The sequence below is a fragment of the Cnephaeus nilssonii genome (genome assembly GCF_951640355.1).
Source record: "Cnephaeus nilssonii genome assembly, chromosome: X".
NCBI lineage: Eukaryota > Metazoa > Chordata > Mammalia > Chiroptera > Vespertilionidae > Cnephaeus > Cnephaeus nilssonii.
Genome location: NC_137071.1, coordinates 72,324,977 through 72,344,141, shown reverse-complemented (window position 1 = coordinate 72,344,141; position 19,165 = coordinate 72,324,977). Strand labels below are relative to the sequence as shown.

Genomic DNA, 19,165 nt, shown 5'->3' with positions numbered 1-19,165 from the left:
ACCTAGGTCTTTACCACCCTATTGCTCATGTCCATGGGCTATGCATATAGATATATAAGTTCTTTGATTTATCTCTTCTCATACCCCCACCCCCACATAAAGGTTTGTCAGTCTGTCCCATGCTTCCATACTTCAGGTCTTATTTTGTTGGTCAATTCATTTTGTTCATTAGATTCCAAAAATAAGTGAGATCATGTGGTATTTGTTTTTCTCAGTTTGGCTTAGTTCACTTAGTATAATATTTTCCAGGTCCATCCATGCTGTCCCAAAGGGTAAGAGATTATACACTTGAGACCTACATAATTTTATTAACTAATATCACCCCAATAAATTAAACTATTTTAAAGTTGAGTAAAAAATGAGCGAAATACTGGGGTCTATTCTTCGTACCTGGCTATATAATTGGTAGGTATTACTATAGTCAGATATTTCCATAAAGCATATACCCAAAGTAACTCTAATGCATTTCCAGCATATTTATTCAGTTCTCTTGTTCATAATGGAAGACATTCTTTGAATTGAAGAATAGATTGGAACTCAATTGATGAAAGCTTACAAAGGTTAGAGTTAAGGCCATGGTTTAAAAGAGATACTGGCGGGAATCTGAGTTTTAAGCTTAAAGTTCTTTAAATACAAGGATTAGTTGTAGGGGACACACAATAAAGGGCCCAATAACCTATGTCCTTATTTGAGACCATAAAAAGACAGCAACACCCATCAAACAACTTTTTCCTTTTCCCAACACCATATGATTCATAAATATTCAGGATTTCACCATGAAACAGATTTTAAATAGCCATATAGTCTGCCATTGGCAGTAATATTATCAAAATATTTTAAAGGCTTATTTGAGGGGTTCTGTTTTTTGAAAAGTGATTATTCCCCAAAGGTTAATGCTTTCTAATTGGAAAAAAAATGCTTACAACCATTAAAAGTTTTCTGTACCAATAATTCTTTCTAATTTGAAAAAAATATGCTTAAAACCATTAAAAGTTTTCTGTACCAATCACTAATGGACAACACCCATGAATCTATCAATCACAGAGTTAAAAAGCTCTGTTCTACAGAACACTTAATACCCAGTGTAACCAATTAGTATTACCATTCCTTGATGCAATACAAACTCATTTCCTTAAACTGCTATTGCACTGGACTCCAGGGTTACAAATGAGTAGACATAAATTGATTTGCATGTAATAACAGTGGCAATAAACCTTTTTAGGTTCATGCAATTTTCCCAATCTGTTAACATAGAGCAAGTTTAGGATCTATTATTCCCAGAAGGGGACTTACCCAGCTGTACATCAATAACACTTGGCTGATTCTCCATAGGGAACAATGGCTTGGGAGGCTTGTCTGTGAGTAAAGCTAAAAGAGAAAATAAAAGAAGGTAAATTTTTTGAGATAAATTATAGAATAGAAAAGATTATATCATTTATGATATTCAATGTTTGTAAACTTGATGGTGTGTAAACATTTATTAAACAGTATTCCTACTTGAGTTGTTACTCTATCCATACAATATCTATTTCCCAGAATATTTAGAGCACCATTGATCACTGTAAATAGGTCATTTCATCAGCTACACTTTCCAACATGATCAAACAGATAGACTATTTTGAGTGGTTTTATAAGCTTGTGAATTTAAGGAAATGTAGATTTTAAAAGTATTATCAGGGGAGAACCAAGATGGCAGTATAGATAAATGCTGGTACTTGCTGCCTCCCACAACCACATCAAAATTACAACTAAAATACAGAACAACCATCATCCAGAATCACCTGACAGCTGGCTAAATGGAAGTTCTACAACTAGAGAAATATATGAGAAAGCACATTAAGACTGATAGGTTGTGGGGAGGTGTGGAATGGGTTGGACTGGCACCCACGTGTACTGCTTTTTTATTTGTGAGGAATATTGTCTCTGAAGAGGCCCACTGTGAGGAAAAAGGGGTCCCAGCTCCACACCAGACCCCCAGCCTAGGCTCCCAGAACTGGGAAGAAAATTTGCTGTGAGTATGGGCTATAAAAACAGTGGGGATTGGGGGTCAGTGACACGGAGGCTGCTGATGACCCACCTGTTCTTTTTAAAGGGCCTGTGCATGAACTTTCTTGGACTCACTTCCTCTGAGCTTCAGTGCTCAGTGTCTGGTGGCAGCTCTGGAGGACCCAGACAAATACCAGGAGGAAATGAATTGTTTGGCATCAGGGCAAGAACTTGTGGGGCGGGGGGGGGGGGGCTTTCTACCAGACAAAGGTGCTCACAGTGGTCACTGTTTCTATGCTGAGTTCTCCCCTGTCCCAGGGCTGACTGGAAACCATACCTCAATCCACATTGACCTGAAGCACACTGTTTGTTCTTCTCTGTTTATTTCCTGAGACCATGCCCCAACCAATTTGCAGCCTCAACCAAGCTGTTTGCAGCAGCTTTTCCATATGAATGGCCTGTCCTGGCTTAGGCATCAGACTTTGATAAAATCTCTGAAACAAGCAGCAGCTGGGTCAGGGTGCCCCAAACATATCAAGAAAAGGCCCAAGACCCAGCAATAGCACCAGCCTACCTTGCTTCACAGCTGGGCCTTGCCTAGGCCCTCCCAAACCTGATACAAATAGGAGGAATCTGCAGATCTCTCTGTAACTCCTGCCTGGTGACCTCAGGCAGTGGCTGACTTTGCACCTCCCTGGATACCTAAGAGCCAGTGCACCCAGTGGTCAGCATCAGATCATACCAGATTACAACTCTACACATCCATAAGTGACATACTCCAGGGGCAAACTCAGTGAGCACCAAAGCCCCACTGAAGCAAGTCCTGCACCATAGGGTGTCTCCTACATAGCAGCTCTCCCACTGTAGTCTCACCTGGTCCTCACAGCAAATTTGCCTGGAAGTCAATTCCTTCCAGTGATGCCAACAGCAATCAAGGCTCAACTACAACAAGAGTGTGCTCACAGCCCACAAAGAGGCACTCCTAGAGTGCCCCACTCAGTTGCCTGGGGAAGCTAAGCCACTGGGCCCTATAGAACACCTACTACACAAGGCTACTCTACCAAGTCAAGGAAACATAGCAGGTCTACCCAATACAAAGAAACAAACACAGGGAAGCAGCCAGAATATGGACACAAAGAAACATGTCACAAATGAAAGAAATGGAAGAAAGCAAACTACTGAATATAGAGTTCAAAACCACAGTTATAAGGTTACTCAAGAATCTTCTTGAGACCTCCAAGGGACTTAGTTAGATTTTGAAAGAATTTAGTGAGAATGCAAAAAAAAAAAAATTTAAAAAAAGGAAAAGGACAGTCAGAAATTAAGCATACACTGACTGAAGTAAAGAATACTATACAGGGATTCAATAGTAGAGTAGGGGATTCCTATAATAAAATCAATGATTTGAAATATGAGGAAACAAAACAATACCCAATCAGAAGAGCACAATGAAAATAGAATCCAAAAATATGAAGACAGTGTAAGGAGCCTTTGGGACAACTTCAAGCGTACCAACATTTGCATTATGGGGGTGCCAGAAGAAGGGAGAGAGCAAGATATTGAAAACCTATATGAAGAAATAATGACATAAATCTTTCCCTACCTGCTGAAAGAAATAGATTTACAAGTCTAGGAAGCACAGAGAGTATCAAACAAGAGGAACCCAAAGAGGACAACACCAAGACACATCATAATTAAAATGCCAAGGGCTAAAGACAAAAAGAGAATCTTTAAAACAGCAAGTAAAAACATTTAGTTATCTAGAAGGGAGGGCCCATAAAACTGTCAGCTGACTTCTCAACAGAAACGTTGCAACTCAGAAGGAAGTGGCAAGAGATATTCAAAGTAATGAATATCAAGGACCTATAACCAGGATTACTCTACCAAGCAAAGCTATGATTTATAATTGAAGGTCAGATAAAGAGCTTCACAGAGAAGAAAAAGCTAAAGGAGTTCATCACCACCAAACCAGTATTACATGAATTGTTGAAGGGAATTCTTTAAGAAGAGAAAAAGAAAAAGATAAGAAATATGAACAATAAAAAGGAATAAGTACATATCTATCAATAATTGAATCTAAAATCAAAATAAACAAATAAGAAATCTAATGAACAAAATAAACTGGTAAATAAAATAGAATCAGAGACATGAAAATTGAAAAGACTGACAATTCTCAGAGGAAGGGAGAGTGGGGGAGTGGAAAGAGATTAAACAAAGATTTTATATGCATGTATGCATTACCTATGGACACAAACAATAGGGTGTCAAAGGCATGGGCTGGGGCAGGAACTGGGTGAAGAGGGGCAATGAGGGGAAAAAAGAGGGAGATCTTTAATACACTCAACAATAAAGATTAAAATAAATAAATAAATAAAAGTATTATCAGATAAACATTTAATCTCCATACCTTTGTGGTGCTACACATTCTTAATGAAATATAACCTAATGATCTGCTGGATGGAACCTTCTATGACTCTGAATCATCCAACAATCCCCACTCCAACCACCAAAAGCAATATAAAAATAATTAGTATCTTAATTAGAATAACTGATCAAAAACACTGATTGAACATATTTGTCCACCAAATCCTGTACTAAGTGCTAAGGGAGAAGGAAGTAGATATGCAATCTAGGACTATGAACACAGAATTAGCACATCAAAATAATGAGATAATTAAATAAAGAATACAATCTAATAAAAATTGTAGCATTTGAGCTATAAGACTACTGTGGTAAAGGAATGGGGGAAAGAGAAATCAATAATGGGAAAATTTTTATGAAGGAAACTAGTGGCCTGGTGCATGAAATTTGTGCACATTAAAAGGGGATTAATTAGAGGAAATATTTTAATATTGCTATTTGTCCTTTCTCTATAATAGAAGTGTCAGATATGAAAGAAAATTAGTAAAATGTATATGAAAATCTCCCTCCTGTCAGAGTCTGGGGTGCACCATAGGACCCAGAGTCAAGTCCCCGCCCACCCACATACGCCTCAAAATCACATGAGACCCAGACCTGGCCACCCCCCCCACATTGGGCTAGATCCAGACCTGGCTGGTCCCACCCTTGTCAAGTCCCGCCAGGCAGGGGCACAGCCTCAGTTCCCCACCATGTGGGGGATGTGGCCTGAGATCCCCTGTCAAGCCCCACTGGTTGGGGTGTGTGACCTCAGGTCCCCCGGCCTGGCACCAGGGCAGGGGCATGGCCTGAGGTCCCGTGGCCTGGCGCCAGGGTTGGGGGCACAGCTTGAGGTCCCCTGTCAAGCCCCACGGGGGCAGGAGGGAGGGGGCACAGCCTCAGGTCCCTGCTGATTGCTCATTAAGGCTCTTTACGGGAACTCAGCCTCTGCTGTGGGTGCAGCCACCTTGTGTTATGGAAACCCCACCTCCGCTGTGGGCGCAACCATCTTTGTGGCGGAATGATGGTCAATTTGCATGTCTCCTCTTTATTATATAGGATGGTCTCCACATATACCTTAAGGAGCAGAGAAGTCTTTCAAAGGCATAGTAAGGAAGAAGAAATAGAGGAAAGATTATTAACACAAATTGAGAAAGTTAGAACTCATCAAACACAGTGTGACTAGAGGAGAAGGATCAGATGATAAGAATTTGGGTGGAGTGGAGTAAAGAGCAAGTTGTTCATCATGTGGAATAACTTTAACTGAAACTAAATAGATAAAATGGAGCTCAATTCTGGATTATCCAGAGAAACATGCAGAGGAATTTGAACATGATGTAATAAACTAGAAGGCATTGTAGATTCTTGAAACAGAAAAAACAAAAGACTCAAGGGAAGTGCTATATAAAGATGATTGGCTTGATATACAAAATGGGCTGGAGAAGAGCAAAACCACCCAAGAAGATACAGTAACAATGCTGTCATAGGGGCATTAGGAGTCAGAGTGGTGGCATAAGGAAAAAAAAAAAAAGAGGCAACTATGAGAAAGAAATGAGCAGAGTTGGCACACAGATAAAAGTTATTATTTATATCCTGAATTATTTTTCAATGTTCCCAAATTTATATAATGCTTTAGCTATCCAACTTATTATTTATTTATTAAAGGGAAATGTTTTATACTTCTTTGTAATTCACAGGAGACAGAATGGAGCTGGGTATTTAAGAGAATCATCAAACTATCATTAATGGACTGGCTTAAGAATTTCCTGCTGGCATGAAAGAAGTTCATATCATATTTTCAAGGATGTTTAGAAGGGAAAGAAATGTTGATCACATGACAGGTAAGGTTAGGAAATTATACAAATTGGATGAGATTGCCCTAATAGTTGTTGATAAAAGAATTTACCAGAAATTCATTTAAGACAGAACTTTACATAACATTAGCTTTATCTTCCTGATATTCAAATAGCTTAAAATGAAAAAGTTTTAGTGAATTACTCTAATTTTTCCAACAAATTTTTATTGATGGCCTACAATACATCTCTTTTTTATGGAATCAAATAATATATTTTTCTAAGCTGATTTTGGTATAATATAGATGAAATATAATATCTACAATCTTCATCTTCTAAATATTTGAGGTACTCTTAATAATATGATATTTAAATATTATTTGAACTATAAGGGATGCATTTTTAAACAAAATTTAAATATTTGAATTTAAAATCCAGTCATAACAAATGTTCAATTTTGTTGTTGCTTGTTTTTATTTATAATAACAAAATATTGGAAACAACCAAAATACCTATCAGTAGGCCACTGGTTAAAAAATATTCTGATACTTTAATATAATCTTACCTAATAAAACAGTAATATGCAAATTGACTGTAACTTCGCTATATCCATAAGTCATGCCCACCAGCCAATCAGGAGCAAATACACACATTAAACCGGCAAAGATGGCGGGGGGAGGGGGCAGCCCCCGCTGCCGGTGGAATCCAAACCATGATGGTAGACTGGGGCAGGTGGTTAGTGCCGGCAGCTGGCTGACAAGGTCCTGGATAGGGGCTTCGAGTCAGCTGCCGCCAGCCGCGGCTGACTGGAAGCCCCGATCAGGGATCACGGACCAGGGCAGGCAGTTTGGGTTAGCGCCCGCAGCCGCCTGCGCAGGTCCACGATCACAGATCACGGACCAGGGCAGGCAGCATGAGTTAGCACCGGCAGCCGCTTGCCCAGGTCCACGATCATGGATCACGGGTCACGGACCAGGGCAGGCAGCATGGGTTAGCGCCCGCAGCCACCTGCCCAGGTCCGCCATCACGGATCACGGACCTGGGCAGGCGGCGTGGGTTACTGCTGACAGCCGCCTGCCCAGGTCCGCCATCACGGATCACGGACCAGGGCAGGAGGCATTGGTTAGCACCCGTAGCCGCCTGCCCAGGTCCACGATCACGGATCACGGATCACGGATCACGGACCTGGGCAGGCGGCCTGGGTTAGCGCCCGTAGCCGCCTGCCCAGGTCCACGATCATGGATCACGGACCAGAGCAGGCAGCGTGATTACGGATCATGGACCAGGGCAGGCGGCGTGGATTACTGCTGACAGCTGCCTGACCAGGTCCACCATCACGGATCACGGACCTGGGCAGGTGGCGTGATCACGGATCACGGATCACCAACCAGGGCAGGAGGCGTGGGTTAGTGCCCGTAGCAGCCTGCCCACGTTCACAATCACGGATCACGGACCAGGGCAGGCAACGTGGGTTAGCACCGGCAGCTGCCTGACCAGGTCCACGATCACGGATCACGGACCAGGGCAGCTGGCGTGGATTAGCACCCGCAGCCCCCTGACCAGGTCCCCGATAGGGACTTGGAGTCTAGCATAACAAAAATAATATTCAGCAAAAGCAGGAGACAAGGTTTCATAAGTTCTCCCCCAGGTCACCACTGTTCTCTTATACATTTTAATTATCCCAGACTTAGCCTGATGGGATTTGATTTGACTTATGCCTGATAGAGATTACATGGCATGAATTGTAGGCTTATTCTTTTTGTGGTTGCCTGACTGAGAAAGGCCTTGGAATGAGAGAAGGCACTTTTATTTTCCTTTTTCATTCTATAGAACCTGAGGAATTACAGTTATATGAAGAAGTTAGTGAAAGAATGAAAGTCTCATGCTGTAGTTTTTCTGTAAGTTTTATCATGTGGACTATCAAAAACTTGGTGGGATCCTTTTCAAGAGGTGTTACAAAAATTATGTTGGAATTAACATTCAAGAATAAAAGGAGAGAAGTGAGTGATGGGTAAAGGAAAGAACTTTGTCCTAGAAACCAAATAGAAGCCACATAAACCTTCAGATTCTTATTCATTGTGCTTTGGAGGTATTAAAGGATAATTTTTTAAAAAGGTAAAATCGTGACTCATAATCTGTATAGATAAAAGGCTAAGTGACCGACATTTGTCCATCCGTCTGACCAACCAGTACAGATGACACACACTAGAAATTTAAAAATAAACTTTGACTCGCACACGTGCCATACATAAAAAGCTCTCGCTGGCGCTACTTTGAATGTTGCACTTGGTGGGAAAGTTCTTTTCAGAGGGTATTTTTGTGCCACCATGCTATACGATTGGCCATAGTACAAATAAGTTTAAAGTACTGTAGTGTTTGGGGATGTTTCAGATAGTTGTCTCTTAAAACAAATATGAGATCAGAGGATTCTGCTGATAGTGAATGGTTAGTAAAACTTGGAGATGGCAAACTTGATAGCAGTTTCCATTTAGGAATGGATATTATTGAAATTCCCCATGAAATGATTTTTAATGGATCTATTATTAAAGCCACCTTTGGAAATAATATATCTATAGATAATATTAAAAATATATCTAAACGTGCAAGTCTTTGTTCAAAGAATGAGCACGTTCAAAAATTAAATGAAGAAATTTTGGATATACTTGATGGAGATTTTCACACCTATTTGAGTGATGATTCCATTGACTCAACAGATGATGCTGAAAAGGAAAATTTTCCTATTGAATTTCTTAATAGTATTACTCCTTCTGGAATACCATGTCATAAATTAAAATTGCAAGTGGGTGCAATCATCATACTATTGAGAAATCTTAATAGTAAATGGGTCTTTGTAATGGTACCAGATTTATTATCAAAAGATTGTGACTTAACATTATCAAAGCTGAAATATTAACAGGATCTGCAGAGGGAGAGATTGTTCTGATTCCAAGAATTGATTTGTCCCCATCTGACACTGGCCACCCATTTAAATTAATTCGAAGATAGTTTCCCGTTATGCCAGCATTTGTGATGACTATTAATAAATCACAAGGACAAACTCTAGACAGAGTAGGAATATTCCTACCTGAACCCGTTTTTGGACATGGTCAGTTAATGTTGCTTTCTCTCTCTCTCTCTCTCTCTCTCTCTCTCTCTCTCTAAGTATTTTTAAAAAATATTTTATTGATTTTTTTACAGAGAAGAAGGGAGAGGGACAGAGAGTTAGAAACATCGATGAGAGAGAAACATCGATCAGCTTCCTCCTGCACACCTACTACGGGGGATGTGCCCGCAACCAAGGTACATGCCCTTGACCGGAATCGAACCTGGGACCTTTCAGTCCACAGGGCGACGCTCTATCCACTGAGCCAAACCGGTTATGGTTGTTGCTTTCTCTTGAGTTCAAAGAGCATGTTACGTTAAAGTTAAAGTTGTAAATACTTTATCTCAAGGGAAATTAGTCAAGCACTCTGAAAGTGTTTTTTTTTTTTAATATATTTTATTGATTTTTTTACAGAGAGGAAGAGAGAGGGATAGAAAGTTAGAAACATCGATGAGAGAGAAACATTGATCAGCTGCCTCTTGCACACCCCCTACTGGGGATGTGCCCACAACCAAGGTACATGCCCTTGACCGGAATCGAACCTGGGACCTTTCAGTCCGCAGGCCGACGCTCTATCCACTGAGCCAAACCGGTTTTGGCTGAAAGTGTTTTTACTCTTAATGTGGTATACAGGGAGATATTAGAACAAGTTTAATCACTTTATCACTCATTATTTGCATCAATGTTGTTTTTATATTACGAGTTTGTTATTGTTGTTATATCATTTTGTTATTGTTTAGTTATTAATAAAATTATGTATTATTTTCCTATACATTGCACTCATTTCCTTTTATCTCTCACAGTTTTATTATAGAGAAAGGGCAAATAGCAATATTAAAATATTTCATCTAATAATTCCCTTTCAATGTGCACGAATTTCGTGCACCGGGCTACTAGTGATATATAATTATGCAGCCAGCTATTTGAAAAAATTAGCTAAATCTATATATCTGTAATGAAAATATCTCTAAGATAAACTGTTCAATGAAAAAACAAGGTTCTTAATAGTATGCACATTATACAATCGTTTGAATAAAATACATGAATACATAAAATATACATATATGTGATATGTTTGTATACACATATAAAGTTTTTGTGTAAGCATGGAATATTTTTGAAGGAATACATATGAAACTGGTATCTGAGGAGAGTAACTGTGTGGCTGAGAAACAGTGGATTATGGGGTAAGGACAATATGGGCAGTCAGAGAAATATTAATTTTTCATTATATACCTTTTATACATTAATTAGAACTTACATAAACTATGCTTTCAAAACTTTACTAAAATTAAATTTAGATTAAACCCAGCCACCTACATTTTATTTATAAAAATCATTTTGGTTTATTTGTAGAATTGTCAATTTGTTTTACACATTCAGGTTATAGACACTTAGCTTGACAAAAACTGTTCTTAGTCTTATTTTCAAATGTTCCTTGCCTCTAAATGAATTACAATAATTAAAATGTGATAGGTTGGAATCAATTGTAAGTAATATATTTCATACTCAGTGATCAATGTTTTGTCCTACTTTAATCGGAATATGAATTTGGAGTCATTGTTTTCTCCTACCCTTAGCTAACATCCTGGCATGGACTATGATTATATTTACCCTAATTTTATTATTGTTAAATGTCAATTACTGAAGTGACATTATTAATATTCATGATAATTTCAAGTGCCTTACATTTGTAGGTGGATCATAATTTTCAAAGTGCTTTTAGAAACATTAGTTCAAGTAATCTACACACCTACTTTGGGATGTAAGGAAGAAAGTTATAATTATGCCCAGTCTAAATGAAGTTTACATTGTCTCATTTGGAGCCCCCTGTAACCAAAAGCACCCATTAGCAGAATGGATAGGTAAAAAGATATAAATTTGGAGGCAGGAGACTGATAAAAATGCTCAGCACTGAACCAGTGGATTTTAGCCTCTTTGACTACACACTAATTAACTAAGCTAAGGTTACTAGGCCAGGGAGAGCAGTTTTGTGGCAAATAGCCAGCTGAAACATGATTCCCTATAGGACATTTCATATATATGTTTTTTTTCTAAACCCATGAATGAAAGAGAATGAACTTGCACTTACCCTAACACATCCCAGTGAGATGTATGGGAGTGGAGCCTCATTAAATTCCAATATCAAGTCTAGGCCTAAGAAATGCCAAGTACAGAATGTTTATGATGATAAAGCAGCAAATGCAGCAATTCATCTGGATTCTGACCACTAGTCTAGAGACTAATCTATCATCATCCAGTATAATTATAATATTTTCAGATGAGATAGAGCACATGCTGTCATGGTCAGACAAGCTCATTTCTTTTGTTTCTTTTAAAACATCATCTGAATTTCACAGTTACTGTTTGGAAAATGAAGAGGGGGACCATCAATATGAGGCCTCCTGAACAACAGAGTGGAGACTGACAATTGTATTAGAACACTTATCCTAGACCTTTAAAGGGACAAACTGGGGTTTGAGCTAGTCTTTGAATTTGCTGCTCAAGCTTAATGTTTTGATTGAAAGAATGGGAGTAAGGGATGAAGTTTAGTCCTAACATTTCAGTTCACGATTCCTCCCCTGAATTTCCTTCTGTAGCTATTTATGTTTAATCATCCTTAAATATAATTTCCATACTGAGTATAACATGACACTAGTCATTTTTTTAATCCTTATTGTTTAAAGTATCACACATGTTCCCTTTTGTTGCCCATTGACCCCTTTTAGCCTGCCACTACCCCCGCCCCATGCCTTCACCCCCTATTCTCTGTGTCCATGAGTTATGCATATATGCATCCAAGTTCTTTGGTTGATCTCTTCCCACCCCCTCACCCCCGTCTTCAACACTAGTCTTAATGTGCCAGTGAAGCTATGACTGAAACTACCTGCTTCTTCCTAAAACTAGGTTTTATATGTTTGACACTAATTATCCTGAGTAGAATATCCAAATAAGCTCGTTTGCTTCTATGGCAACAAAGTTGGGTCTACTGGTACATCCTGATCAATTGGTTTGATTGAAATTACAAGTCAATTTCCATGAAACAGTATAATGAATCAATATAATCAGTTGTTTGAGTGAATATAACTGTTTATTTGACTGTAGTGCTTAAGTATTATATACTATTATTAACAAGTTTTATTATCCTCTTTTGTTGTTGATTTTCTTATTTAAGTAGATTTGTTAGAAAGACAAGTGGGAGGGAGTATAAGGACAGCTTGATAAAAAGGACACTAAGTATATGAACCCATATAATTAGGATCATAAAGTAACTCCTTAATTTATTTTTTATGATTAATCATTTAATTGACAAATAAGTATCAGATTGTGAAACGGTCTGAGGCAACATTTGTATCACAAGCTCTGGATGCAAAACTTACTTGTTGAGATCTTAGAATTATTTTCTTTCATCTGATTCAAATGGAATTGAGGAATAGAAGCAGAGTTCACATGCTATAAAATATTATCTACCTTTCATAATTATTTAATTTTCCTTTTGACTTTGGTGAGATAGTCTTTTATTTTTTTGTTTTCCTTTGCTTGTTTTTAAATTTATCTTTATTATTGGAGGACTAGAGATGCACCCTTTTCCCCCCATTGATCCCTTTTAGCCCACCCCCCATACCAGGCCTTCAACACACTACTGTCTATGAACATGGGTTACACATATCCTATATAATAAAAGGCTAATATGCAAATGATCCCCCCGGAAATTTGACCAACTAGGAGTTTGAGTGCCACACTATGATGTGCACTGACCATGGGGGGTGGGTGTGGAACAAAGGAAGGCCCCTACTGGCAGCCAGCAACCGGAGGAAGGAAGGCCCTGGCCAGCAGTCAGAATCCTGGGGAAGGAAGGCCATGATTGGCCCTGATCGCTGGCCAGGCCTAGGGACATTACCCATGCATGAATTTTTGCACTGGGCCTCTAGTATGCATATAAGTTCTTTGGTTGATCTCTTCCCACCAACCCAACCCAGCCTTCCCTCTGAGATTCATCAGTCTGTTCCATGTTTCTATGTTTCTGGATCTATTTTGATCATCACTTTATTTTGTTCTTTAAATTCCACATATGAATAAGATTATGTGATACTTATCGATAATAATAAAACCATAATATGCTAATTAGATTGGACAGCCAAACAACCTTCCAGACATCATTCTGGATGTCCTTGTGGATGAAACCACGGCAGTAGGGGTCAAGACAGAGGTGGTCAGGGAAAACCAGGCAGGCAGGCAAGTGGTTATGGGCAGTCATGCAGGCAGGCAGAGTAGTTGGGGGTGATCAGGCAGGCAGGAAAATTGTTAGGGGTGATCAGGCAGGCAGGCAGGCAGAGTGGTTAGGGGTGATCAGGTAGGCAGGCAGGCAAGTGGTTAGGAGCCACTGGTCCCGGATTGCGAGAGGGATGTTTGACTACCAATTTAGTCTTGATCCCACAGTCAGACATCCCCTTAGGGATACCAGATTGCGAGAGGGTGCAGGCTGGGCTGAGGGACACTCCTCCCATGCATGAATTTTGTGCAATGGGCCTCTACTCTTTCTATAATTGGCTTATTTTGCTTAGGATAATACTCTCTAGGTCCCTCCATACTGTCTCAAAGGGTAAGATATCCTTCTTTTTTAAAGCTGCATAGTATTCCATGATAATATGTACCACAACTTTTTTATCTATTCATCAATGGATGGGCACTTGGGCACTAAGATTTCCAGATCTTAGCTATTGTAAATTGTGCTGCTATGAACATAGACATTCATATATTCTTTCTGATTGGTGTTCCCAGTATCTTAGTATATATTTCTAGAAGAGGTATCAGCTGGGTCAAATGGCAGTTCAATTTTTAATTTTTTGAGGAAACTGCATATAGTTTTCCATAGTGGCTGTACCAGTCTGCATTCCCACCAGCAGTGTACTTGGGTACCCTTTTCTCCACATCTTCATCAGCACTTATCATTTGTTGATTTGTTGATGATAGCAATTCTGACAGGTCTGAGGAGATACCTCATTGTTGTTTTAATTTGCATCTCTAGTGATTAATTTTTTGAGTATTTTTTTCATATGTCACTTGGCCATTTGTATGAGCACTTTGGAGAAGTGTCTATTTAGGTCCTTTGGCCATTTTAATTGGACTGTTTGTCTTACTTTTGATAAGTTGTATGAGTTCTTTACATATTTTGGAAATTAACCCCTTATCAGATATATCATTGGCAAATATGTTCTCCCATGCAGTGTGCTCCATTATATTCAGTTTCTTTTGCTATGTGGAAGCTTGTTATTTTGACGTAGTCCCATTTGTTTATTTTCTCCTTTGTTTCCCTTGCCCTAGGAGATGTATTCACAAACATATTACTATGAGAGATGTCTGAAATTTTCTGCCTATGGTTTCTTCTAGGATTTTTATGGTTTCACAACTTACATTTAAATCTTTTATCCACTTTGAGTTTTCTGGTGCATAGTGTAAGTTGGTGGTCTAGCTTCATTTTTTTTTTTGCATGTACCTGTCCTAATTTCTCAACACCACTTATTAAAGAGACTGTCTTAACTCCATTGTATGCACTTGCTTCCTTTGTCAAATATTAATTGAGCATAGTGGCTTATGTAAATTTCTGAATTATCTGTTCTGTTCCATTGATCTATATACCTGTTCTTGTGTCAGTACCAGGCAGTTCTGAGAACAGTGGCTTTGTAATATAGCTTGATATCTGGTATTGTTATCCTTCCAATTGTGTTCTTCTATCTAAAGTTAGCTGAGGCTATTTGGAATCTTTTTTGGTTCCCATATAACTTTTTGGAGTGTTAGTTCTAGATTTGTGAAATATGCAGTTGATATTTTAATAGGAATTGCGTTGAATCTGTAAATTGCTTTGGGTAGTATGGACATTTTAATGATGTTGATTCTACCAACCCGTGAACACAATATATTCTCCAAGTTGATTATATCTCCCTTTATCTTTTTTTCAACATCCTGTGGTTTTCTGAGCACAGGTATTTTACCTTCTTGAATAAGTTTATTTCTAAGCATGTTAATTTTTTTGTTACAATGTTGTATGGCATTTTTTTTTTTAGTTTACCTGAGAATTCATTATTGGTGTATAAAAATGCCATTGATTTCTGGTTGTAAATTTTGTATCCTGCTACATTGCCAAATTCATTTATTATATCTAGTAGTTTGTTGGTGGAGTCTTTAGTGTTGATACGTACAATATCATGTCATCTGTGAATAATGAGAGTTTTACTCCTCCTTCCCAATTTGTATGCTTTTTATTTTTCTTCTTGTCTGATCACTGTGTCTAGGACTTCCAAAAGTATCTTGAATAAGAGTGGTGAAAGTGGACATCCCTCTGTTGATTCTGTTCTTAGGGGAAATAGTTTTATTTTTTTTCCATTGAGTATGATGTTGGCTGTAAGTTTGTCATATTTGGCCTTTATTATATTGATGGATGATCCCTCTATACTCACTTTGCTGAGAGTTTTTATGAAAAAATGGGTATTGGATTTGTTGAATGCTCTTTCTGCAACAATTGATATGATCATGTGATCTTTGCTTTCAGTGTTTTTATGTGATGTATCACATTTATTGCTTTATGAATATTGTACCAGGCTTGCATTCTGGAATAAACCCCACTTGGTTATTGTTCATGATCTTTTAAATGTATTGAAAGGTACTTGTTTGTAGCCATTATTATTTTTACACCTGTGTTCTTTCTTACCTGTTTATTTCTTCTTTTTATCCCAGTCCCTTTAGCATTCCTCTCATTGTTGGCTTGGTAGTGATAAACTCCCTTAGCCTTTTTTTTGTCTGTGAAGGTCCATATTTCCCCTTCTATTTTGAATTATAGCCTTGCAGGATAGAGTATTCTTGGATCGAGTCCCTTGCTTTGCATCACTTTATAATCTTCCTGCCATTCTTTTTCTGGCCTGATGTGTTTCTGTTGAGAAATAATTTGATAATCTAATGGGAGCTCCCTTGTATGTAACTTCCTGTCTCTCTCTTGCAGCCTTTAAGATTTTCGCTTTGTCCTGAACATCTGCCATCTTAATTATGATGTGTCTTGGTGTGGGTCTTTTTGGGTTCATCTTGTTTGGGACTCTCTGTGCTTGTGTAACTTTTTTCTTCCCCACACCATGGAAGTTTTCTGACATTATGTCTTCAAATAGGTTTTCTAAACCTTGTTCCTATTCCTGTTGTACTGGCACCCCTATCATTCATATGTTGCTTCGCTTCATGTTGCCCCATAGTTCCCTTAGGCTCTCCTCCTGTTCTTTAATTTTTTTCTCCAATTGCAGTTCAGTTTGAATATGTTTTGCTTCCCTTTCTTCTAATTCGCTAATTTGGTCCTCCGCTTCTCCTAGTATACTGTTGAAACTTTCCATGGTGTTTTTTTTATTGAAACTATATAACTCTTCATTTCTTCTTGATTCTTACATAAGTTGTTTATTTTTTCCTCCATCTGGTTTATGAACTGTATGACCCTTATTCTGAATTCTTTTTCTGACATATTGCATGTCTCTGTTTCACTTAGCTGCTTTTCTAGTGATTCCTCCTTTTCTTTCCTTTGGGGGTTCTTTGCCTACCCATTTTTGGTCTCACAGACTGATCTAGATGTCAAGTAGTGCAGGGGCTGCTCCTTGGGTGGCTGTGGCTCCTAGGGATGCAGTTGCTCCTCAGGCAGTTGCTGAAGCAGCTGCTCCTCAGTTGGCAGCGGCTCCTCTGGTGGGTGCTGCTTGCAGCAGTGGTGTCTCCTGTGGCTGGTAGGGGAGGCTGTTTGCACAGCTGCTGTTCCTTTGATATGGGGTGGTCTGATCACTAGGCTGCTGCTCCTAAGATGGGGGCAGGCTGTGCATGACTGCTCCTCATTGGACAGGGCCGGGCTGCTATTGTGGCTCTTGCTCCTCAGACAGGGGCAGACTGCTCATGTGGCTGCCTCACACTGCTGCTGTTCCTCAGAAGGGGCGGGCTGCACATGAGACTGCCCCTTCTTTTACAAGGGCAGGTTGTTTGCAGTGCTGGTGCTCTTTGTATGGGTGTGGGCTCCTTGCGCAGTTGCTTCTCCTCAGATGGGGGCAGGTTGCATGTGGCTGCTGCTCCTCAAACCAGTGCAGGCTGCACAGGACTGCCACTCCTCAGACGTGGGTGGTCTGCTCATGTCGCTGCTGCTCCTTGGACCGGGGTGGGCTGCTCAGGCAGCTGTTGCTTCTTGAGCAGGAATGAGCAGCATGTGCGGCTGTTGCTCCTCATATGAGAGCAGTCTGCTTGCGCAGCTGCTGCTCCTTGGATGGAGGACGAGCTGCTTGCATGGCTGCTGCTCCTCAGGTGGGAGTGAGCTGTATGTGTGGCTGCTGCTTCTTGAACAGGGGCAGGCTGCTCATCTAGCTGCTTCTCGTCAGTTAGGTGCAGGCTGTGTGTGGCTGCTGCTCCTCGGACTAGTGTGGGCTGTGCAGGGCTGCCGCTCCTCAGACGTGGGTGGTCTGCTCATGTGGCTGCTGCTCCTCAGTCCAGGGTGGGCTGCTCGGGTGACTGCTGCTCCTCAGATGGGGGAGGGCCACTCACCCAGCTGATGCTTCTCAGACAGGTGTAGGCTTCATGTGGCTGCTGCTCCTAGGACCAGTGCTGGATGTGCAGGGCTGCTGCTCCTCGGACATGGGCAGTCTTCTCATGTGGCTGCTGCTCCTCAGTCCGGGGCAGGCTGCACTGGTGGCTGCTGCTCCTTGAATGGGGGTGGGCTGCTTCTGGCGTTGCTGTTCCTTGTACAGGGGCGGGCTGCCCACACAGCTGCTGCTCCTTGGACGGGGGCAGGTTGCTTGCATACCTGCTGCTCCTAAGACAGATGCAAGGTGCAGGCTGCGTGCAACTGCTGCTCCTCGGATGGGGGCGGGCTGCAAGGGGCTGCAACTCCTCAATCATTGGTGTGCTTCTCTTGCAGCTGCTGCTCCACAGATGGGGCAGGCTGCTCGCATCGTTGCTGCTCCTCAGTCAAGGGAATGGGACACTTATACAACTGCTGCTCCTTGGACAAGGGCAGGCCACGTGAGGCTGCTGCTCTTAGGCCTGGGGCAGGCTGCTTGCAGGGCTGCTTCTCCTTGAACAGGAGCAGGCTGCTCATGTGTATGCGCTCACGTGGTTGCAGTACCCTGGGCTAAAGCGTTGGGGCGGTCAGAGGCGAGCGTGCTTCAGAACTCACAAGAGCCTGTGCCCGCAGTGGCTGGAGACTCGTTGACCATGGGACCACAGCCAAAGTAGTAGGTCCCTGGCAGGGGTGGCTGTAGAGTCCCAGGTGTTCTCTGAGGGCACCCTGGGTAGAGGTGAGTCTGGGCTCCCAGTTACAGTAGCTCTCCCCTTCAAAAAGTCTAGGCCTCTGAGGACAAGCCGGCCTCCCGGAACTGTTTGCAATGGTAGTAGCAGCTGCCTAGTTAGGTGAGCCTGGTTAGCCTGCCCCCGAAGGTCCTGTGGGATCTAACTGTGCCTTACTCACATATACACACACACACACCACATGACCACACACTCCTCTATTGCTCCCTCCCTCACACTCTCTACCTCACTGCCACCTTCTTCTTGCCTCTGTAGTTGGGTCTGGGGTGTTATTGACCCATTTGTGGATGGAGTTTCCTCTCCAGGTGTCTGGTTAATGTGGCTCACTCTGTAGCTCCTGGCCAGACTGGATAAAATTCACCTCAACAAGACACAACACAAAGGGAACAAAACACGAATATACTCATGACAACAATGACCCCACTATAAGTAACCACCTAAGCCCTAACTGGTTTGGCTCAGAGGATAAAGCATCGGCCTGTGGACTGAAGGGTCCCAGGTTTGATTCCAGTCAAGGGCATGTACCTGGGTTGCGGGCACATCCCCAGTAGGGGGTGTGCAGGAGGCAGCTGAT

At 40.9% G+C, this 19,165-nt stretch overlaps 1 protein-coding gene across 1 annotated transcript in view; it reads right to left on the bottom strand.

Moving 5' to 3' along the window:
• The window catches only part of IL1RAPL2 (interleukin 1 receptor accessory protein like 2), a gene marked incomplete at both ends in the record, with an annotated part of 1,477,463 nt that overhangs the window by 396,963 nt on the left and 1,061,335 nt on the right, over window positions 1–19,165 (bottom strand). Inside the window, one exon of the mRNA XM_079764395.1 lies at window positions 1,294–1,368. Within this exon, the coding sequence (XP_079620521.1) occupies window positions 1,294–1,368 (75 nt within the window). The remainder of the gene's footprint in view (window positions 1–1,293; window positions 1,369–19,165) is intronic.